The sequence below is a fragment of the Blennius ocellaris genome, assembly GCF_963422515.1.
Source record: "Blennius ocellaris genome assembly, chromosome: 24".
In the NCBI taxonomy this organism is placed as follows: domain Eukaryota; kingdom Metazoa; phylum Chordata; class Actinopteri; order Blenniiformes; family Blenniidae; genus Blennius; species Blennius ocellaris.
The window spans coordinates 3,955,065-3,979,781 of NC_137673.1; the positions used below are offsets into that span (position 1 = coordinate 3,955,065).

Below are 24,717 nucleotides of genomic sequence, written 5' to 3' on the forward strand. Positions count from 1 at the left end.
ATGACAATGTGATAGTTTGATTTAGCTTCACGCGCCAGATTCAGAACATCGAGCAGGAGAGGTGAGGAGAAGCTGATCTGATATGGATTTGGAGAGAAATGAGAGAAAGAAGAGGGGAGCGCAGGAAGAGATTTTGCGAAAGAAAGGAGGGAGTGAATGGAAAAGCTTGTTTCGCCTCTGCTGCTGAAGTGTGACTGTTTGGAGAGGAAAGAAAGTGTTTGTTTGAGTGAGGAAGAGGAGGAGGAGGAGGAGGAGAGAGGGATTGCATTGCGGTACACCCGTGCGTAAATGTGACCATCCTCAGCGTGGTCTCTCCATCCCTGCGCCCTCACCCCTCTGCGCCTCCAGCGGCTCCTCTCTCCCGCCGTGAGCCGCGATCACCTGCCCGGTGGTCGGTTCGGGACCGTGGAGCCCCGGGTGTCTCGACTCGGCGCCCTCCTACAGGGGCTAGGAGGAGCGCCGGGGGCTTCCTCTCGGTTCCTGCCGGGCTTCGTGTCTGCCCCCGCCGGGGAGAGCCATGGCCCGGAGCGCCGGGAGAGACGCGGCTCGACCCGCTCCCGGATGCCGGTGATGAGGGGTCTGATCGCGCCACAGAACACCTTCCTGGACACCATCGCCACGCGCTTCGATGGGACCCGTGAGTGCATAATTCAATAACTTAATCTGACGCTGCGCAATGGAGGGTTCAAGCACTTTGTTGACTCTTGAGTTGCTCACTCCCAAATCCGCTTATTTGGCAAAGATTGAGCAGCTCAGAAATCACGGACCCCTCCTCCAGCGATCCATAAAGTCCTTAATGAGAATAACATGGGCTCGCTTATACTTTGGCTGGTGAATGGATCGTGATGAATGAAAGCACAGACTGCTGTCTAACGTTCAAATGTCAAGATGGAGAGTCCATTGATAACCACAGAGCCTGATGCAAGACACCCATATGCACAAAATATTGCAGATTGAGTTATTTAGTTATTGCGTTTGCTGTACATTGCGCAATAATATGTGCAGGGATGCAACAACACGTGCATGCACGTGCATCCTTGCAATTGAAGCGAACAAGTTATGTAAAGACATATAGACAAGTAGTATCGCCCCTATAGAAACAAATGGGCTTGCTACTTTTCCAGAGCCAGTTAACCCTTTCGTTGTAGTTTTTATGGATATATGAAGTCTTTCTACTAATAACGCAGTGTTCATTAGAAGTTACCGTCTTACAAATAACACAGTCCACGAATTCTAAATGTTGCAGGTCAGCGTCATGTGGATATAATCATGTCTTTCAAGTCAAACCTGGATGGAGCGTCAGCAAAAAGGATCTTCATTCACCCTGCATTTCCTCCCCCCTCATTGCATTGTTTGGTTTTTCTAAAGTGGAACACGACTTTGATTTCCATTGTGATTTCCTGAAATTACATTTGGAGGCTGGTGCTTGAAGATCTGGTTAACACCTTTAAGGTCTTCGACTTGTCAGGTAAATGCACAAGTCAGTGTTGTTGGAACAAATCTGCCCTTAAATTGGTAGAAATGCACAGTAAAGCAGATTCAAACTGGTGCTCTGAGGCGACGGCTGCTCTTAAGCCCTGTATCCAGATCACTGTATTCTGGAGGGACGAGTCTTTGTGATTTAAATCACCTGCTCTGTGAAGAAAACCTTTTTGAGCTGCTTGTCGAGTCCATACCGAGTTAGAAATACATGGTGGTGAAATATGGTACAGTTGGCAGTAGAGCCTAAAATCTAATTTAATGAAGAGATCCTCACTGTAGCCTTCAGTCAGCGGTACAACGTACTGGATGTTATGCACAACCCATGTGAGGCACATCCATGGTAAACAATCTGCTGTACTGTACAAATTCTGGCTGGCTTCATTAGTAAAATATCCTTTTTCTCCACATCAAAAACAGAACATGATCCTATTTACACTGTTTAATGAGAGCATACAAAATAATTCTCCACACACCTCTAAATCTTCACATTTTCATACTATAATCCTACACACCAGTCTGTGCATTAATCCCGCATAAACCTACAGTGAAACTGCTGTCAATCAAAATGTAAATTGCCCTTATGGCTTACAGTGTTATATAACGCAGCACTGAGGGCACAATATATTAGTCATGGGTGTGCTTTCAAAGGCCTCGCTACAGAATTATAGTCTATTTCATGAAACAGACGCCCAGATTCCCGTAAACATACAAAGTGAATGTCAATCAGGTGCCGTGCTGATGTGAAAACACTCGAGATGCTGTGCAGTAATAAGCCACGCATTTTCTTTCAGGAGCATTTGTGAGGATGTATGTGATGCCTGCAGTGTATCTCCTGGGGTCAAAGTTTCTCAATTGAGCATCGATTCAATTAGTTTTTCCTGTAAATGATGTGTCAGCTGCAGTCAGTTCTGCTCCAGTCTCGAGAGGACGACCCTGCAGCTTTGCATCTGATCGCTTTTCCGTTCACGGGCACGCAGAAGGAGATCTATAAGACTGAGGATCTGAAACCCAACGGCATCAGCACCCACTTATAGCCCCCCCCCCCCCCCCATCAGGGACTCTTCAATTCTTGGTCAACACCAACCCTTTCATCCAATCTAGGCCGAAGCGCCGCTTTCAAACTAATCAAACGTGTCCCTTCTCCTTTCCTTTCTGGCCTTTTCGTCACAGGCCGTCATTGCCACCATGTATCAGTGCCGCAAGCAACAGCAGCTGTACTAAAAATGTTTCTCTCTGTACGGTAAATGAAAACAACACAGCTGGCCTGTTCCTGGCTGGCGTTGACACTGATTCACTGGCCATTTGCATAGTGGAGTTAATCACACTTCTCTCTTGTGCTGGACACTGGACCCGTTCAGAAACGGGTGGCTGCCGCACTGTGGAGGAATGAAATGACAGAAGACGTTCTGATTGAACTGCTCTGTGAGAGGTTTAAATAGCGCCACTTCTGTGTGCTGGATTGCAGCCGTGGCCTCAGACCACCAGAGATCTGATAGTTTGCAGTTAGCGAAGCGTGCATGAGCTTTATCCATGACCTTTACCTCTGCTTGTGGTTCGCACCTGTGTTTTCTTCTCAGATGAGCGACGCCTGAAGCAACTCACAAAGAGTCTTCACAGGTTTGAGTTTGGGAGGAAAAACTTTCACGATTGTGATCAGAATCAGTGAGAGAGGAGTGAAGCTTCAGACATAAATCTGGAGCATCTGGGACTCCACTTCCTATTTCTGAGCGACAAACACAACAGCGGTTTTGTCTGTGGTTGCCCACGTTATCTGGCGGCATGCGGGACCTGCTCTTTGTGACCGATGGTGAATTCTTAAGTACTACTGCCAGCTGAGCAGGACAATATTTTCAGGTCACGAGCTGGGATCTTCCATCCTTGCCATACAACATTAATGCAGCATGATAACCAGCGTGGCTCCAGGGAATTTCCCTGCTTTTCTTCCCTTCACTCTGCGGTGGAAAGCTTACACAGGAACCTCCCTTCAGCCCAGAAATATCTCAGTCCACAACGTGTGTATTAATAGGTGCAGCTCTCAGTCTTAGATTGCATTATCAGCCGAATTAAATCTTATTGTAATTAAATTCAAATGTGTCACGTCTAAGGTAATTAATTAGTTTTCTCACAATCATTTTAAAAGTACTATGCAAATTTTTTCATATCTATGTTCAGTAATATTAAAGAAATGACTTGTTGCATTGTCGTGGGAGAAGTAATTAGTAGAAAATAATAATAATGTTCTACTAATTAGCACAGACACAATGCAAGTGTCTTGTAAAGGGAAATTAATTTTCTCCCTTTACGATATAAGAATGAAGGCAGTATTTTATTGGATAATTTCATTGCTTTCACGGATTCACCTTCATAGATGCTCGTCACTAGAGTCCCAAAAGTCTCAATGTGGTAGATAAGCAGCACAGATGTATTCGTTGTTAAAATATGTTTACATGCTTGTATAATTTGTGCTACCAGAGACACAAAAAAAGACAGAGAAGCCAGAGGTTTGTCAGTCAGTCCTCACAATGCAACAGAAAAACCCTGGCGGGAGTTCTTGGTGGGTAAACTGTTCCAAAATGTGTTCCTGTATGTGTGACTGGCGACCTGTCCAGAGTCAGCTGGGAAGGCCTCCAGTTGTCTAAACTCTGTGTAAAAGATGGATGAATGAACGACTCCCCAGTTGAGGATGTGAGAAATAAAGCTAAATAAGACCAGATGCTGTTTTCTTAAAAAGTGCTCTGCTGTGTTTTTGGCTTACGTTGCACACAGCTGAGAATCCACTGTGACGGACTGTCACTGTCAGTGTTATCAGCGGCGGGCGGGCGGTGAGGGAGGGGGGTGGTGGTGGTTGGGGAGGGGGGGGTTCCCTAAGCCGCTCAGGGGCCGAGTCTGAGTGCTTTTGTAGTTCAGCTCACAACTTATTATACCTGCGTCGTGGTGTGGATGTGACAGGCCTGCCGTGTGCCCGGGGAATGCGCAGGAACTGAGTTAAACAAAGGAAAATGACGGTGCTCAGAGGCCATTTTCTCAGTATCCAGATCACGTCTTGGGAAAGGAAACGTGGTGTATAACAGTGAGGTCGAGGACCATATGAACATAAAAACCTTGCGTGCCGCAGAAGCCAAGGAGGTGATTCTTATACACGTTTATATTTCTATCTTGTATTAACTGCAACATTATCACAAATACTCCTCATGCACATTGATTCTCATTTGTTGCCATTAACTCTGAGCTTGGAGGGACAATAGCAGACTAATCACTGCTTTAAGTGTGAGCTTAAGAGGAGGAAGGCATGTCATCTCCCGCAGCCAGAAAATGTTGATATGGAGACAAAAAGAAGCAAGTGAAAAATAAGCAGGGAGGAGAGTGGTGTTCTAAGTTCCCCTGTTTTGCTTCAGTCTTAAGATGCCTGTGTTTGGTCTGGATGGTGCACACTATTAATGGACTCCTGTGGAGTTTGCATGTTGTTTCAGGTTGTTTTTTTTCTCAGTACTGTTGTTTCCCACAGTGTAAAAGCATGTGTTTGCAGTTAATTCTGAATATTTAAGCAATAATGGAGTGGTGACCAGTCCAGTGTGAACCCTGCCTTCACCAGGTCCAGGTCCTTAAAGGAGTTATGTTGGAATAACTGACGACAAATATTGCACCTGGTTATTTATGTGAGAGTGTCAGAGTCCCATTAACAGATCCCATTTTCACCGCATATTAATATTTTCCTCCTTTCTCCTGGTCGATCATGTCAAGAGTACAAGGCTCTGTGATTCATCCGCTCTTCTTATATTTCATTGCACCGTTTCAAAACTCTGAGGCTCCATGAATGCGAGGTTGGAAATAGTGGCCGGGCGCTGTCCGCCCGCCGCCTCGCAGAGCAACTGGAATGATCAGATGCTATTACAGCCACTTCAACATCTATTTAGCACACCTGGCAGGGCTGAGAGCATAGAGGCGACACCACTGTTGTTGTTGTCACTGCGCATCCATCTGGCTGCATACGAGCGCCGCGACTTGTTGCGGCCGTAATTCATGATATATAGTTGTGCACATTTGAATAAACAGGGCAGCGAAAAGCACAAAGGGCTTAATTGTGGATCGGATACAGAAGCTGTAAGAGGTTCAAGTGCGAAACAGGCAAATTTTATTGTCACCAAATAACCTCTTATAAATAATTTTTTGGATTGTTGGAGAATTTAACTAAATATAGTCTACATACGTCCGAGTGTTGCTTATTGTGTATTGACTGTGGAAAAAGTGTCCTTGTAGAGCAGAATGTTTCATCATTTTGAATCCTGAATGTGTGGGAGTCCATGTGAATGTTCAGATCTCCAAGTCGGATTATATACAGCAGAAGTGGGTTTTTGTCGATGAGGTCTGACAAGAGCATTTGTACTGATCGCACTTTATTAATGTATGAATTATTCAAATTCATTGCCCCCAGTTCGTATTCATGCAATCTCACTCTCTCTGTCTCTCTTCTAATTCATCTCTCACTCTCAAGCACATTGTCCATCTTTCTCATTCATCTCTGTGCTCTCTCTCTCTCCATGCTCTCTCTCTCTCCATGCTCTCTCTCTCTCTCCGTTCTCTCTCTCTCTCCGTTCTCTCTCTTGCTCCCATGCTTCAAAGTGAATGCACCAATCCTCCAGATTCATTTATGTGTGGACTCCAATGTCTCTACTGTGTTCCTCACCTGAACCAGCTTCAATGTGAATTATTCAACATTGTCTGTACAACCTCACTCATTCATCAAAGCTCTGATAATCAACTTACAGGCATGTTTTCTGTGGCGTTTGATCGATCGGATTCATTACTGGATTGAAATAGTTCTTTCCGTTCAAACGTGCTCAGTTTGCATCATTGCAACATGTAGGATTCCTATCACCTTGTTGTTAATTCCTTTTTAAGTAAACTACTCGCGTTGTTTGATAGTGCCGATTAAACAAGCCATTCCTGCCGTGTTCCTGGCGTCATTCAGCATGCCAGAAGAAAAAAAAAAGAGCTCTTTATATTGTTTATGTTCACTCGGGAAACAATGATTACAGCACATTATAAGTGGATTACCAGAGGAGAAGAAAAGCTTTCAAAAGCCTTGTGATCAATGCATTTAATCCAGCCATGCTGGAGCAGGGAAAACATGTAAAACCATACAGATAAGGGAAATGCCTTATCTGTATGTATCTGTAAACTACCAATGAATAATAAAAATTTCAATTTGCAGACGCACTTAAAAAGAAACAGTTATGGTCACTAGTTATTTGATCAAAATATTGACCGTGCAGAAAAATGAAAGAAAATTACTTATTAAATATTAAATAATGAGATTCTGGCATTGTGTGAAAGAAATACATTGATACAGCTCAACACAGATGCATTAAGAATTTTAAAACAGGCTTTTTGGGGAAGAAATCCCATAAAACAGAAGATTTATTGATGCTAAATAAAAAAATATACCCCAAAGAACATATAATAGAATGGACATGCATGTAGAATAGTATTATGTAATAATAATAGAGGTGATTTCACAAGTAACAAATACTTAAGCACTACTGCCATAAGAAGAATTTATGTACGTTAATGTCTGCACAATAATGTTGAAGATGCTAATACCACATAGCTCTTACAGTTGTAATGCTACATTGTAAATCTATTTCCACACTGATGCACATTATTTGATCTGTTTCATCTGTTTCTTTGCACAAAAGGAAATCTTGTGAACAATGTTAACGATGGCCCGAGGCTCAGCATATGCACAAATTACTTTTGCAATCTTAGCGTGACACATCTAAACGCTCAACAAAATTGAAGTTTCATTTATTTGTGTTGCCCAAAAACAAGCTGATTAAAAAAAAAATAATTAAAAAGGACACAGAGAGTTGAGGAAGAATGACACAGCGAGGGAACAAAAGATAAAAAGGAAGAAGAACAAAAGAGTGGCAGGCGGGTTAAATTGTCCCTGAGGACACCTCTTCAGAATGAGAAGAATCACTCCAGAGCCAAACATTGAGTGAGAGAGTCCTTTGAGTTAACATAAAATCTGAGTGAAACTGCAGCTGATGACCACACAGGTGCATAAAACACTGCATGGATGAGACACAGGTCACGGCATTACTGACTTTGTTTCGATGACTGATTACTTTGTGAGCGCGATCTTTAATGGGGAAACGCTGGCGTAACTTGACTGTGATGGATGCTCTCATACCCTGACTGTTTGCCCTCTCCTCTCCAATCCTTCATCCATAACCGTGTTTCCGTTTCCCTCCACCCAGACAGCAACTTTGTCCTGGGGAATGCTCAGGTCCAGTCTCTGTACCCCATCGTCTATTGCTCCGATGGTTTCTGCGAGCTGACCGGCTTCGCCCGCGGCGAGCTGATGCAGAAGAGCTGCATGTGTCATTTCTTGTACGGTAGCGAGACCAGCGACCGCCTCACGTCACAGATGCAAAAGGCTCTGGATGAACGTCGAGAGTTCAAGACTGAGATCATCCTGTACAAGAAGGGTGGTAAGACTGGATGGCTGGAGGACACTGTCTCTTTCAATTAATGCACAATGCACAAAACAGGCTCGAGCCAAGCGTGACATGTTTATGGTCCCTCATACAGGCTCCAAGTTCTGGTGTCTGCTGGACATCGTCCCCATCAAGAACGAGAAGAGCGAGGTGGTTCTGTTCCTGGTCTCACATAAAGACATCACAGAGAATAAGGACTTGGACCATGGCAATGATTCCGACGTTGGTGAGCGAGAAAGCATGAAAAAAAAGTTCCAATAAAGGTTTTCAAGTATTAAAAAAGTTTCTGAGAAGATATTTTCAGTACGGTTATGACAGTGGGACTCCTCAAACCTTCTCACAGTTGCCATCAGTCTATCTCCTGTGTCCTTGTTGTCAGATGAGGAGACCGGTCTGGAGATCCACCAGGTCAGTCGCCCTCCAGGCTTCAACATGGAGCGCCGGCGCAGTCGTGCTGTCCTCTACCAGCTGTCTGGACACCTTCAGAAACAGGACAAGGCCAAGAGCAAGCTGAAGATCAACAACGTGAGAATTGAAGTCGTTTTGAAGATGTCCTCCATGTCCGTAACATATTCATAAAATGTACTTGTTGTCATAAGAGCGTCCTTGGAGCCAACGCAAACCCGATCCCGGAGTATAAGGTCGCGGACGTCCAGAAGTCCCGCTTCATTCTACTGCACTACGGTGCATTCAAGGCCGGCTGGGACTGGCTCATCCTGTTGGCCACCTTCTACGTCGCCATCACCGTTCCCTACAACGTTTGCTTCACCGCCGTGGAGATCCGGGAGGACGGCGGCTCGGCAGCTCGAAACCCTCCCAGTGTCAGCGACATCTTGGTGGAGATACTTTTCATCATTGGTGAGGCGACTTTAAGGCGGATTTTCTTTCTGGAACTGTCTTAGTGGTTCAGTCAACAGTGTTTTCCTGGAACTCTTGCCATCTTAATTGTCTGAAATGTATGAGATCTATGCTTACTGAACCTCTTTAACAACCTCCACAAGACTGATTAAAGGAATTAATGAGAACAAAGTACAAGACGAAAAAATCCATTAAATGATCACCTTTTTAATCCCTTTTTCCTTTCAAAGTCTGTTAATCAGAAGCTGATGTTAGGTAGTTCACGTGATTCCTGCTACAGCTGTGTTAAGCAGGTCAGGTCCACTAACAATGTGTCCCCGTATCTCGGCAGGCAATCTGTGTCATCCTGAAAGTAAAACTGAGGCTGGATAAATAAAGTCCAGGACGACACGCTGGTCAATCTTCACTATCCATTTGATCCCGCAGCTACAATAAGATTTATCTGCTTTTTTTTATATCTTTCCCAAACTAACAATTTCTATAAATCACCAAAGAGATAATACCTGAAATAATCAAAAGGAACGAACAGTCATGGTTTCATGTAAGTGTAGGGGCGTCCAAAGACGCTGCAAGTAACAAAGTAGAAACTTAAACAGCTGGTTAGTGCCCATATGGATGAAAACACAATCGTACCAGATGCAGTAGCAGCAGATGGTAAAATATGTTGGTGTAAAGCAGTCACTGAAGAGACAGGTGAAGTTGCCATTTCCGTCTAACACCTCTTTCCGCCAGACATCGTGCTGAACTTCCGAACGACATACGTGAGCACCTCTGGCCAGGTTGTGTACGACGCCCGCTGCATTTGCATCCACTATGTCACATCCTGGTTGTTTGTGGACCTGATCGCTGCCTTGCCCTTCGATCTGCTCTACGCCTTTAATATCAGTGTGGTGAGTCTCACACACAACAAAAATTTTTTATAAACTAAATAAATTCCAACAATAAGAATGGATACCTCTATAGAGGGGATGAATGAATCATGCATGCCGAGCTGTGTGCACTGCTTTATGTCCCGAGGTTTGATTCATGTGCACTTATGTGTGTGATGTATAGGTCGAGGCTTTATGCGACTTTGCTGGTGGCAACGAACGTCACTCTTTTATCAATGGCTCTCTCCTGCTGTTCCACTCTCGCTCCCCACTGATTTCATAAGACCATAAAGGAAATTGTACAGTTGGATATATGCTGTGTTATTTTGGCCAGATCAACAAGTGACTGTCAATCTCGCTGGTTTAAAACCTGTGGTCTTACGTCCTGCAGGGTGAAAGCCTCAAGGACATTTCTTTTCCCTGAAGACTTACATAGATGATATAGATGTTGAGTAAGGATAGAGAGCAATCTGAAGAAAAATAATGGAGAAAAAATATTCTTATTGTTTTGGATTTCAGTGTGCCCAGTTTTGTTTTCTTCTAGAATATTAATGCATTTGTCTGCTTGGGTCTTCATGAATACTTCAGTAGCTTATCTGAAGCGCTCACAGCTCATGTCCACATGCTGTGTTTAGCAGGCAGTGTTTCCCAATCCCAGTTCTTGGGGAACATTTCCAAGCATGCTTTCAGAAGTGTTCACACTTGTCAAGTTTGTTCCGATCAAGACAAACTCTGGTGCTGCAATAGTGTGATGCATGTAAAAGGTAAAGAGGTAAAAGGTGAACACTACCAGATGAAGCTCTGCAGGACTATAACAAAAAACAAACTAGGACCACATGTGAGGATGATATCAGTGATATTCTGCTGTTATCTCCCCTGTGGAAGTAAACATGGATAGGTGCAGGCGCCCCTTCATTCAAGATGTGGAAAGATAAATCGCGATTTTTAATTTTCTGCTCCACCTGCCTACGAGCAGCTAATCCCATCCTATTCAACTCCACATTTTGCATTTGGAAATATTCTGATATTTTTCTCTCTTCCAGAACTTTGGCGTTCACTTGCTGAAGACGGTGCGCCTCCTCCGCCTCCTGCGCCTCCTGCAGAAGTTGGACCGTTATTCCCAGTACAGTGCGGTGGTCCTCACTCTGCTCATGTCCACGTTCGCCCTGCTGGCTCACTGGATGGCCTGTGTCTGGTACTTCATTGGCCGCAGTGAGATTGAAAGTAATAGCCCCGCCTCATGGGATATAGGTTTGTACCTGCATGTACGAATTACTGAATTTAAAAGATTTATTATTGGATGTCCAGTTGCAATGGTTTGATTTTCGGAAAGTAGCGCAAGCAACTTCGTCAACATTGAGTGTCAGCTCATGGTCTTCTTGGTGTCTAATGGACATGGAAAATAAAATAAAATGCTAATTAAGCAGTATAATTAAGATGTATACTTTCAAACGTTACTGAAAATGAAAAAAACGACATCCCCGTCCAGAGGTTATTCCACTGTGATCCTACCGGTCAATGTTTAGTAGTACATGGACCTGACACAAAAATATCAACTTTATTAATGGACATTATATCTTAATTAAAAAAAATGTTTAAAGGTCATTCCTGCATAATATCATATTACAAACAATCACAATCTCTAAATTAAGTTCACTGAGTTTAATGCATTGTTGGGTCAAAACTATTTAAGTTATTACTGAGTGTTTGTTTCGTTATGGTAACTCAGCAGTGTGTAGAGTGTGTACCGAGAGCATGTACACACACTTTTATGTGCTGTCTGTGTCCTTTTACTGAGAAAACTGTTGTAATTATGGTGATCTGTTTACCTCCCTTCTGCTCTCACAACACCGAGGTGCTAGTGGTAGTTATTGAACTCAGGGGATTAATATCAGCAAAGCGAAATAAGAACAACCTCAAGAACAAGTGAATACAAATGGTCATAAATGTGGTAAAAAGGTCTGCAGTGATAAATAGATGTACACAAGTATGACCATGTACATTAGGGTAGAGTGGTTCTGGTGGAGTCTGCCATTAATCGTAGGTTTTGGTAATTGAGCTGGAGCAAAATTGCTTCCAGGCTGTGCAGCTGTGCTGCACCAGCGTGGTTAATGATTGTGTGGATACCTCTTTAAAGTGTCACATGCTCAGCTTGCTTTATTTTTCTAAGAAGTGCTTCCCATTTCCTGCTTATGTCAGATAGAAATTAGCAACCGCTGCATTGACATTAGGATACCCATGAAATATAGCCTGATGGGTGGTGCTTAAGGAAATTGACACAGAGCAACACATTTGTTGTAATGTGCATTACATTTCTCAGTGGCAATATACAGAGTGAAACTGCAGGCTATCATGAAAAGGCTTCCAATTCAGGAAGCGAGACAAGATTTTTGCACTAAAGACACAAATTATTTGAGATTATCTGTAATGCTAGCATGCAGTGTGTGGGTTGAACTTTCTGCTAACACACAGACACCAACAATGAAATAATTATTCTGCCCTTCAGGTCCTGTTATCACGGCTAATGAAGCCTTCTTGTAAAGGTCATGTTACAAACACGGCTGCATTCTCATTAAACTGACAAACTCTTCTGCACTGTCCTTCCTTCACGTCCAGGCTGGCTTCACGAGTTGGCGAAACGCTTAGGAACGCCATACTTCCTGGCACCGCTGACCTCCCTGCTGGGGGTCTCAGACTCTCCTCAAGGTGCCACGACAGCAGCGCTGGCCAATTCCAGCCAGTTAAACAGCTCAGGGGTCCTGAGTGGGGCGGGTCTGCTGGGTTCAGGCCAGTGGAACGTGACCAGGGCAAGAGCGAGGACGCCCAACGGGTCAGGGATGACACTGAGTGGCGGGCCGTCGGTCCGGAGCTCCTACGTTACGTCGCTTTACTTCGCTCTGAGCAGTCTGACCAGCGTGGGCTTCGGCAATGTTTCAGCCAACACAGACTCAGAGAAAATCTTTTCTATCTGTACCATGCTGATTGGAGGTGGGGAAAAGTCTTGGTTTATAGCTTGACTACAGTGATGAACAATTTCTGATTTACTTCTTTGTTGCCCTGCAGCTTTAATGCACGCTGTGGTGTTTGGTAACGTGACCGCCATCATCCAGAGGATGTACTCACGCCGCTCACTCTACCACACCCGCACAAAAGACCTAAAGGACTTCATCCGTGTTCACCGGCTCCCCAAGGCTCTGGAGCAGCGCATGATGGAGTGTTTCCAGACGACCTGGTCTGTCAACAACGGTATCGACGTCAGCGAGGTGGGGAAAATTCAATGGAAGTCCAGTATCTTTCTGAAATGTCAAACGTGTTTGCTCAGTTTTCTGAAGTAGACATGTGGCCTCGGTGCTCTGAATAAACCTCCTCAGCTAAAAAAGGGATGAATTGGATTGAAAAACGCTAATCTGGTGACTCGCCCTCCATGCAGACGAGGAGAGGATTTGTGTTTTGTTTTGGGTTCTATCACGCTGGAGCAGCTATCTTAATTTAATGGATTAATGGCCTCACAAAACTCCCTCTGACTGTGTTTCAGCAAGGCTTCAAATCTAGATAATCCATTTTAATGAATTTACATGGTGGTGGATGGAAACTAATGCTTTAACGATACACAGTGTCATATTTTGTTTCATGTAAATAAATATGACCTCAAATAATTCACAGCACAACACCAAGCAGTACTCACAACATCCTCTCGAACTTTTTGATGCATAACAAATGCATTCATCTAAATCAAATGAGCGACTTTTACAATTTGCTACAACCTGTTTAATTTTGCCGTACTAGTTTCCACCACAAGATGGTGTATTGAGTCACTCAGATGAGGTCACAGAAGGAAAGAAGTGGCCGAAGCTCAGGCAGAGATGGGTTGTTTGCAGTTGCACAAATTCGCACTCACGTCTCTCATTCCTCAGTTGCTGAAAGACTTTCCCGACGAGCTGAGGGCCGATATCGCCATGCACCTGAACAATGAGCTGCTGCAGCTGCCACTCTTTGAGTCCGCCAGCAGGGGATGTCTGCGCTCCCTCTCACTTATCATCAAGACTTCGTTTTGCGCCCCCGGGGAGTTCCTCATCCGCCAGGGCGACGCGCTCCAGGCGATCTACTTTGTGTGCTCAGGCTCCATGGAGGTGCTGAAGGACAACACTGTCCTAGCCATTCTGGGTAAAAAACAAACAAAAAACAACTACCCTGCTTAACACCCCACATTAGAGTGAGCTAAAAATTTTGATTTTTGAAAATGTATGGAAAAAACTCTTGATCTCATCAGTGGTACTTAAACCTAATTTGACAAGTCAAAGGTATAAGCTGAATATTACTGAGCATGATCACTTTATATACAGTTGTTAAGTAATAACTTTAAACTATCAAATTAGTTTAATTATATGTGTAGATATCCTAATTTTGAGTAATTAAATTAGTTCAGATACAGATCTGTGGGTATGTATAGAAAAGTGTGTGCATAACTTCTTTCAATTTATGTTTGTGTAAAGAGATTTTTCCATGAGTGCTTACACAGATTTGTTTGTGTGTTTGTATGTATGCACTTTGTACATGTGTTGTATGTTCTGTGTGTGTCTACAAGGCCTCTTACATGTCTCGTCCCCTTTGCCTTAGTCTTTTCAGGATTTTTTCTCTAACTCAGGTTTTCTTTGACCTATATGTGGCCTGCATCTCCTTATATACAGTATTTGTAATACTGAGTAGCACTGTAGTTCAGCTCAGTCATAGAAAACCTAAGAATAAAATAGATCACATACAAATAATAATATGCATACACAAATCGAAATACCCACTTTGCTGCTTTAATAGCCTGGTAATTTATGCTGTGGCTGCAATGTGCTTCCAAACATTATCCTATAATAATTATTATTATTCAAAAGAATTAAAATGAGAACAAAACAAAATTACAAGTTGATGTTCTGTGAAAACAACCAATAACATGTGGCTCCACATCACAGACCTGTACTCACTGAGGTTCAGCACCATGGACAGCAGCCAATCCTAATGCCCAATAGTCACATCTCCATTTAGAGTTCTTTCAGAAAGCATAATTTGCTCCAATGAACAAGACTGGAGGATTATCTTTATTGACTTCCGGGGAACCATACCACATGTCTGTTTAAGTATTGTCCAGACTCTCAAGGGAAATAACAGTTGGATGGAGCCTCCTGTGGAATCTGGGGGACCCATTTTTCTACCTGAATCTTGAAGGTCTTCTTTGTCTTGGACTCCAAACTATAGAAGCCCTCCTAGATTCTGGCAGCAAAGTGACTCAAAAAGCGGCGTTTGTGTCCAAGTGAAAGAGGATTCAGCTCTGGAGGGCCAGCCTGGGCCATGACCAGCCTTGGAATGAGTAATGGAGATTAGCAAGCATTGAGGGAGGAAAAAAAAAAAACACATGCTCTGTCATTGTTGTTTTTGAGTGCCAGATACTCCTTCTGGGATGGTACTGCAGGAGCCGAGTCATTCAAACTCCCTTTAGCTGCCCAGTCATGAACATAATATGGCTTCTTTTGAAGCTCAGCCACTTTAACTACCCTCCACAAATATTGCTACTACTTTCAAAAGCACAGTTCACATGAATAGAAGATAAAACTAGCCAACCATGAAATGACTGGTTGAGTGGTCGCACACAAAAAGGTAAATTTGAATTAATCTCAAAATGAAATGCCTGCCAGACAACTCTCCCGAGCAATAAACAAACCGATCAAACAGTCAAAAGACAGGCTATGCTTTAACAAGACCTGAAAGTGCGATTTAGACTATACTTTGAGATGGGAAAACAGAGGAGATCGCCAGATAGCTTATCTTTGGTTTAGCAGTCCAATTATGAGCCTAAAATAAGAACAGACTGTTCAACTCAGAGGGAAATATTAGACATCCAGCATTTAATAGTCAGCGGACAGCGTCTATGAAGAAGAATATAATCAAGAGGAGCAGCTTCGCGCTGATAAAAAAAGCAATCATGCCTGTATTAAGATGTTCCCAAGGCAAACATTTCACAGCCCATCAGGTGGAAGATGGCGTGTGACCCAGAGATTGACGAGGGAGTACCCACAATCCCTTAAGGAAACTCAAAAACAGCCTTAATAAGAAAATAAAGCATGCTTTAATCTAAATGTTCCATTTTTACCTTGACGGAACACAATTGTCTGTTGACATGGGAAGCGAACCACAATAGATTGATGAAGCCAGCTGCCGGAATGCGCGGTGAACTCCCATCAAACGTGTGACCCCTGAACCCACCCCTGCACGCACCTTGCAGAGTTGTCAACGTGCTGCATGTTTTCAATACCCAGGCTGATAAAACAGCCACAACCTGCGTCAGTGTCACTCTCACAGAATTAGAGCATCTCCAGAGTCTTGTCCTACAACGCGAACACCAACGCGCCTCCAAACATGGATTAAACAGAATAGAGAAACACAAACAGACTCACAAACAACCACTGGAATCAGTTCAGGTCCACATAAAGCAGAGGGAGCAAATTAGCAACACCGTTTTTCATATTAATGAGCTGTAAATAATGAAATGAGTGCTGCTGCCTTCAGAGGCAAGTTGAAGCAACTCATTAGCATGCCGGACCTCCACGCGAGTGTGAATATCAAACGTGTGTTGGTCTCTCAGAAACAAAGCTCGACATGGAAACCCGACTCTCCTGAAGGCCTATAGGTTGTTCTCTCTCTATCATGCATGGAGAAGTACAGAGTACACATGCTTTATTTTTTTTACTTCTTTTTCTTCTTTCAGCTTTCCTGCCTGCTCTCTCTCACCATTTCTTTAATGTACACGCACACACAAATTGTTTTGGCTTTGCCACTTTGGATTTACAGCTCTGGAAAAGGTAGAGAGTGAAGGCAGAGAGAATAAGATACAAAGCCCCTGTTCCCAGCATACTTCATATAAAGTAGTGTTCCTCTCTCCACACAGCCTCTCAACGCTCCAGTGTGATATTTCAGATGGGTTTCTCTTTGAAGCGCATTCTAGTAATTAAATTCCAAAGCACGCCATGATGCATGCCTTCGTGTGTGACATTAGTCGATCGTTAACACAATATTTTGACTACCTGTGTCTTTACCAGGCCGGGGCGACCTGATTGGCTCCGACTGCCTCACTCAGGAGGAGGTGATTAAGACCAATGCCTGCGTGAAGGCTCTGACCTACTGCGACCTTCAGTACATCAGCCTCAAAGGGCTCCGAGAAGTGCTCAGCCTGTATCCCGACTACGCCCAGAAGTTCATCACCGAGATCCAGCACGATCTGACGTACAACCTCCGGGAAGGTCACAACACCGAGGTACAGCTGTGGCCAGGGCGCAGGGAGGCCAGCCGATGGCGTTCACAAGCTTAGTGGTATAGTTTGAAAAGTGGAAAAAATATGTATTTGGGAATATTTTGAATTTATTTTGAATTTGTGATTGCTCGCTACACTCAAGCTGATTCAGCATTTTTTACCTGGACATATTCATACACATAACTTTGCAGAAAGAAAAGCTTGTGGAAGTTATTAGAATATACTTAGCCTGAAAACACTTTGTAATACTAATACTAATACTAATACTAATACTAATACTAATACTAATACTAATACTAATACTAATACTAATGTGTACTGATATTAATACTAACAATTGTAGAAGTAATACTCTTTATATATTATAGTGATTAATGTGTATGCTATATTGAAAGCCATTGGAACCATCTTTCTTTTTTTTACACTGCAAATATACAAATATTCAGATTCATTAGAATAAAACAAAATAGTAACTGAGTCATTTTCATTAGGTGAGGATAAATAGTTGCTTATCGGGATGCAGTGCCGGTGATTCAGAGTTAAAGGAAAACAGGCCGGACGTCGCTCTTGAGCAGCCACGTCCTCCAGCTCCTCTGGGGGGACATGTCCACAGCCAAATGGGATGTGTAATCCCTACGCCATGTTCAGGGTCTATTCAGGGGTCCCTCCTTCACTCGAACGATATCCGAGGCAGCCTGACCAGACAACCTCAATTAGCTCCTGCAAGAAAGCCTTTATCCACGTTCCATCCGATCTCTAAGAATGAGTCTTGCTGAGGTAAATGCCAACATTTGTCTTACATGCACACAGTCTATTATTTGTAGTCTTGCCATATTCTTTGACTTCTCATCTCCGGCTCTTGTTCAGAATGCTTGAAGTGTTCACAGTCGCTCTACACATATCAGGAGCAGAAAATACAAAGTTGTTTGGGTGATTTATAGAATAACTTCCAGACTCTACAGTCCAGAGGCAAAATCCAGATGTCATGAGGCTTTCCTTCATTGTGCTGCTTCCGCTTCTTACCGCAAACTTTGCACCCTTCAAATGCTGAGCTGCTCATGCAGCAGATTGAAGAAAATTCACAGTATGTTAATCTCACACGTCTATTGAGGTCATTTTTATAACAATATCAGGGCGATAGCCATTTAAAAAAAAACAACTTCCTCTTTGTTTTAGATTAGTCTGCTGTGCAGTGACCTCCTCCACCCCAATATTTGTTTTTTTTCTTTTCCCCATGCCACAGTGGTGGCTTTGCACTTTGGATAGGATTAGCCATCTGGACCGGGCAAGTGAGGAGGAATCCACAGCTCCTGCTTGAGACGCAGCCAACGCATAAAGACACGAGCTAAACACGGCCCACTCAGGCGCCAGAGATTTACAGATGGATCTCAGCTGTAGTGTACACATGAATAACCAGATTATACTGGAAATAAGTAAGTCACATTTTCACTGTGAGTAAGCTTGTTAATTAAAGCAAACATCCATGAGTAAACGTCAACAAACTACATAGTTTATGAGGAACGATGAGAGATATTTTCAAAGACATGGCATGAAGAATAAAGTTACCCTTGTGTTTCTCTACCTAATTCAATGATTTCCACTAAATGAGCTGAGCTGAAAATCATTTAGGCAATATCACTGTTGTGGAAATAACACACTCCACCGACGTGGTGCAACAAAACTCAACTGAACCCAAATAAAACAAGCAACGGCCACAGTTGCAATTTGTACAATTTATTAGAAAAAACGCTGATGGTGCTAATAGTAAAGACAATTTGGTTTTATGTGCATCTCTTCAGAAACTAGAAACAAAAAGTCAAAGAGTGTTCTCGACCAGTGTCAAAACAAACAACTATTTCAAAATAATTGTAAAAGTTACATAAAAGAAATTGGTGAAAATAGTAAAACTATTGTTTAAGAGTTAGTTTATAAGCTAATTTAATAATGCTTCCAAATCAAGTTAAGAGATAAATCTGGTTTAAAAATACCATCCAATGTGTGTGTAATTCAGACTATGCAATTGCTATTTTATGGGATCCAATAAAGCCATTGTTCTTCTAACGCTGTGCAATATGGCGAACATGAATGTGGAGTGTAAACTCAAACGTCCACATGGCTGTACAGTCACACACACACTCACGTGAACGGATGGTACATATGCGTACGCAGCGACAGCATCCTCAGCAGAGCGTGGCCAGGGACTAAAAATAGTGCTGTCAGATTGGTGAGGGAGGAAGAGGGGGGTCATCCCTGGCTGGGTAAATATAGAGCAACGAGCCAGATGGAGACGAGTCGGGAAAACATCAGGATGAAAGGAAGCTGCAGGGGAAGGAAGATGGAGAGCCGATATTTGCATTCACGTGCTGACACACGCGCGCGCACACACACACACACACACACACACACACACACACACACACACACACACACACACACACACACACACACACACACACACACACACACACACACACGCACACACACACACACACACACACACACACAGAGTAATGTTTCAATCACTTTGGAAGACATTGCAGTGATTTGATAGAGACTTAGCCCTCATTTAAAACCAAGTCTTTACCCAGAAACCCTCCCGATTTAGACAATGGGAGGCCAGTCCTCACAGATTTATGTCCTCACAACATGAGCAATAAATGTCCTGCAGACATTCAAGCATGCAACATCGCACTCTCACAAATCAACATACAACAGATTTGCCCTTGCTGAAAGTGAAAGAAGCGTATTCAGGCCAAAACACGCACACGCGCAACACACGCCACACTGTCAGACTGCTGCAGCCCTCATGTGTAACACACACACACACACACATGAACATGCATCATTTCTCAAATAGGATGCACATGCATTCCTCTTTTCTTTACACCTACAAACTACAAACATGACACACACAAATCGGCCAGTGCCCTCTTTGTGGCATGCTGCATATGAGCATGGCACGTGCTGCAGGCACACACACACACACACACACACACACACACACACACACACACACACACACACACACACACACACACACACACACACACACACACACACACACACACACACACACACACACACACACACACACACACACACACACACACACACACACACACACACGCTCAAACTCCAAACAGTCACTTCTCCGCTCAGTTCCCTGCAGGCAAACCTCTGCTAAAATTAAACCTCTGCGATCTAAAAATACCAGCCGGGCACGTGAGCTAAAAGACTGCATGGCGAAGACAACAAATAGAGGGGAGAGAAGAAGGGGAAGGGTGGTGGGTGACAGGGGAGCGGAGGATAAAAAGGAAAACAGGGGGAAGTGAGGAAAAGGGGATGCTTGCCAGTGTTTTAATCAGCTTTGAATTGCTGCCTGCAGAAATGAGAAGCAGAGCAGGGCAATGCAACCATCCACAAACGGCATATCAGCCTCCACTAACATGCAAACTGCTGCAATTCGAATCTGAGATCTGCTGTTGTAAAGCTTGTGAAAACATATTAACAGTGCATGTTGAAAATAAGACCAAACTGTGAGGATTTAGTGTCAATGACTGCTTGGTTTTGAATGAGATATGCAGTGAATGGATGCGAGCATTCGTGCTGCTGTTGTGAATGGCTCCACTCTGGGATGGTTTGAAGAACTCACGAGCTCCCCCACCTGATCACACAGCAAAACCGCAGCATTTCTGATCTCATCAACTCAACAGCTTGTACATCACTTGCAGGTTCGGCGGTTAATCAAAGTGATTTGCCAACTTTCAGGAAAAGGCTCTCACAGTGAAATGGCAGATGTTATTGAAGAAGCTTCAGAAAGAATCCCTCGGGAAATGTTTCTTCTTCACACCCTGTCATGATTTCTGCCTTGCAGACGGACTGTGAGAGTAATGGGGGAATCTTGAAGAAGCTTCCTTCCATTAAGGAAGACGAGGAGGGATCAGGGTCTGAAGGCGAGCACTCCCCTCTACCCAAGATGTCATCGCTTGGCAGGCTGGGCCGCGGTCTGCGCTCCCCCCTGCGCTCCCCTCTGCGCTCCCCACTGCTGCCCCCAAGACCCTTCCGCCCCGGCAGTGATCTGGTCCGGCCCTCCAGCCTGCAGATCCCAGCGGTGAGCTTCAGCTCCCTGCAGACGGACCTCAGTCCACGGTAGGAAAGCCACGCACTGTCAGGAGGGTTCTCTCCATTCAGCAATTAAATTCCTTGACATTATTCATGAACATAACCCACCCATGGGAAGGAGTCTCTGGGGAGGTGGCAGCAGATGCTGGGCCTTTAGGAATCAATTTATTTTGCAGCTGTGTGAGGGCAAGTAGAAACTGTGTCACTGTGTCAGTTTTCCAAAAGGAAAAAGTCACTGGCGCAAAATAGAAAGCGAGATTCTCCACATTGATCCTTCTACAGGTTTGTTTCTGGTCGCCATCGAATTTCATCAGGAGTCAGAACTCACCTAATTATTAAACAGAGTCCACCTGCGAGCAATGTCGTCTCAGTATAAATCCAGTTCTGTTCTGTGAAAGTCTCTGCATATTTGCTTTTACTGTATCTTATGTTGCATAAACTACAATGTATAAACACATATTTTGCCAGTTTTATTATATTTCACCATTTTTGTCTCATCTGTTTTGATATTAGGTTTAAGCTTTTTCAGTTGTTTTAGTGAATTTAAAAATATTTTGGCTGCTTTCATAGCTATTTAAATGTTTTGAGTGATACTGGTTATTTTAGCCTGTTTTGTCTTTATAGGCAGTTTGACTGTTTAATCTATTTGACCTCTTTTAGGTTTAGCCCAGAGATAAGTACTTTGGAAAAATCCTCTGCTCTTCCAATACAATAAAAATAGAATTAAAACAATTGATTTTACGGAAGCTTTGTTTTTCAGGACTCCAAGCTAAGAAAAATATAATATTAAAAAAACATATCGCTGATATGGCATTCACATTATGTACTGCTGCAGTGGGAACACACCTAATTCGTTAGTGTCTGAAGCCTCAGTGGTGCAGCAGAGGAGACCAGCGGAGGAGTGAATTAAGGAGAGGTTGGGGACCTGCAGGCAGGTGTTGGCACTTTCTGTGACCTTTGACCTGGAAAATAGTAGCACCAATCCATTTCCAGCGAGAATGAACATGTTGGGGGAAAGTTTTAGTTTTTTTGTGAAACATGTAGGCGTATCTGGGATCAGCAACTGTTTAATGAAGAAAAGAGAAAATGTAAACTTTTGCTGTGAAAGCTTGGATTATTTGTGATACGTGAATGACAAAATGTAGTTAAAATGCCTTGAAGTATAGGTTCATGATAGAAACATAAAAAGGAGTGAGAAAACTTCAGAAGGGAAACCCCAAAGATGATTAAGTCACTATCACAGCTTCTCTGCCGCCCCCACAGTGCCTCCATATAATGTGCTGCGTTTGCTTTTAGATGCAGTCTGTTTCTGCTGCTGTGGTGATTAAACTGTGTCTACTTTGTGCTGATGAATAATGTAAAGTCTCAGCGGATGCCTGGGGTCTTGTGTGCACTCTTAAACAAGGAAAAGCCATTTGTAACCCGCCTGGATGTGTAACTGTTGGCGTGTTCAAAGGAAGTCACAGTTTACGACACAATGGTGGGGATCTGTAATCGTTCACAGGCTGGGTTTGCTTATATTGTCCTGCCACCTTGTGGAATATTTGTAACATTGCACCACATATAAACATTGAAGCGTGACTAGTGCAGAACAGATGCTTTTAGGTCGATTGAATATGTGATTACTCTTCATATATAGTATTCACGTGAGTGACTTCGCACAAAAGCTTTTTGTGTAATTCTTCGAATTTGGGTCTATCACATTTATACAAGGCGAGATGTATTTATTTATTTATTTAGATGAGTTCTTCCTCAAAACCCTCAGTACACTGTGTGGCAGTGATCTGACATTCCCAGGTAAATGAAGTCCTTTAGTTTTAACTCGCCTTCTTCTTCTCCCTGTCCGTATCAGGTTTGTGTATGGTATTGAGGCAGAAAACCAGCGCGGCTCAGCTCAGAGGTTTGATTTTTCTCCTGCTGCAACTCAGAGTTTCCTACCCAGCCCCAATTCAGCCACCTCAGGTACTGGTGCACACTCACAGAAATCATTGGTAAATATAATGGCGCTGAATGCAGAAGTTTAAAATGGTTAAATATCCACAGAGACCCATGAGGAAAGGGACACTATGCAGACGATTGAAAAACTAAAACATGAGGTAAGGCCAATGATTATAAACGTGTCAAAAGGCAACACTTGACATTAGAACTTTTCTCTACACTTTTGCCATTTTGCTTCTCATTTCATCCTCCAGATGTGCGTCCTCTCCCGTCAAGTCACCACTGTCAGCCAGGAGCTCCAGGAAATGACACGTCTTCTCAAGCCTCTCTTTCACAACCCGTCCATGCTGCTGATACCCAGCGCTGTGACTCCGCCACCCAGTGTGTCGTCACTCAGCTGCTCCCCGGCCCCGCCTCTTCTTACCCAACACGCACCTGCAGACGATACGAACCCCCCACCAGTCCGAACACCCAAACCACCGTCTCCTCACCTGAGCAAGGTGTTCCAGGGAGAGTTTGATCCACTTCATGGTTCTCCAGCATCTCGCCACAACGGCGCCGCTCCTGCTGTTGCCCACCGCTCAGCTCCTCCTTCCCTCCACAGCTCCCCTCACGAGCACACGACCGTGCCACACCCGAGCTCTTCATCCTCTATCCCATCACTTTCCTCATCAAGCCACCCGTCATCCGCCAATCCCCTCCTGGTCGACCTATCAGAGCCCAGCAGCGAATCTCAAACCCAGCCTCGCCTCACACTCTCGTCCCAATTCATATCCAGGTCTTATTCCCTCTCCTTCTCCCCGTCGCACGTCCAGCCCTTTCTCCAGCCCTCCATCTCTGCACCACACCCCAGAGAGTCCGAGTGGGAGGAACACCCCACCCAGCTCAGCTTCATCGATGAAGGACAGCCCTCACTGTGAGTGGAAGTAAAGATGTGGACAGTGGCACAGGACTGAGAGAAGGGACCAGCATGCCACATGACCAACTGCATGACAAACATCTGCTCAAGTTTGGCATGCAAGTTTTGATGTAAATATGTCAATTTTAAATTATTATAAGCACCGTGCAGCAGATATGATAATAAAGGTTTGTTTTACAATTTCATTGGATTTTTTTTTTTTTTAAGGTAGAGCACAATGGCTCGGAGGAGTATTCGAAGATCACGTTTCTAATTTTGAGGTAGTCACACACATTTCAACATTACGCACGTTTTTCAGATCCACACACAGAGTGATGAAACTACCCTGCAATACCTTATTTCAAATGATTTTCCCCAAAGTTGCTTGAAAAAAGGGGCACCGGAGCTCCTTTTAAAATGCACAATAGAAGCGAAAAGCCAGCGGTACTTTCCTCTCTTCAACAGGAACCGGTGTTTCTGAAGATCCTCCAGCCTCCCAAGATCTCTCTGCAGGCTATACAGCAGGCAGAGAAGCAAGGAAGGCAATATAAGTGTCTGATCGATAATCATAAAGAAATATGTGCTCAGAGATGGATTTAGTTTGGGATGAAACAGGAATAATTAGGAATCAAGGTACTCTCTCCTCAAAATCAAGTCTATATCCCCGTGTGTTATGTCTTAGAAGAGAACAAAAATGCAAAAAAGTAAAGGACAGTACTGTGCAATAATCATGACACAAGCTCTATAGTACTGTCT

At 43.7% G+C, this 24,717-nt stretch overlaps 1 protein-coding gene across 1 annotated transcript; it reads left to right on the forward strand.

Annotated features, from left to right (window-relative positions):
- Window positions 1–411: 411 nt before the first annotated feature.
- On the forward strand, window positions 412–23,983 carry LOC308147802 (voltage-gated delayed rectifier potassium channel KCNH8-like; the record flags this gene model as incomplete). Its single annotated transcript, XM_080520135.1, has 15 exons — window positions 412–637; window positions 7,743–7,976; window positions 8,077–8,208; window positions 8,362–8,507; window positions 8,582–8,840; window positions 9,573–9,730; window positions 10,753–10,960; window positions 12,326–12,697; window positions 12,773–12,972; window positions 13,624–13,873; window positions 16,792–17,006; window positions 20,878–21,152; window positions 22,978–23,087; window positions 23,169–23,221; window positions 23,318–23,983. Exons 1-15 carry the CDS (start codon window positions 562–564, stop codon window positions 23,981–23,983), a joined length of 3,354 nt encoding a protein of 1,117 aa, XP_080376261.1. The 5' UTR covers window positions 412–561.
- Window positions 23,984–24,717: the final 734 nt, after the last annotated feature.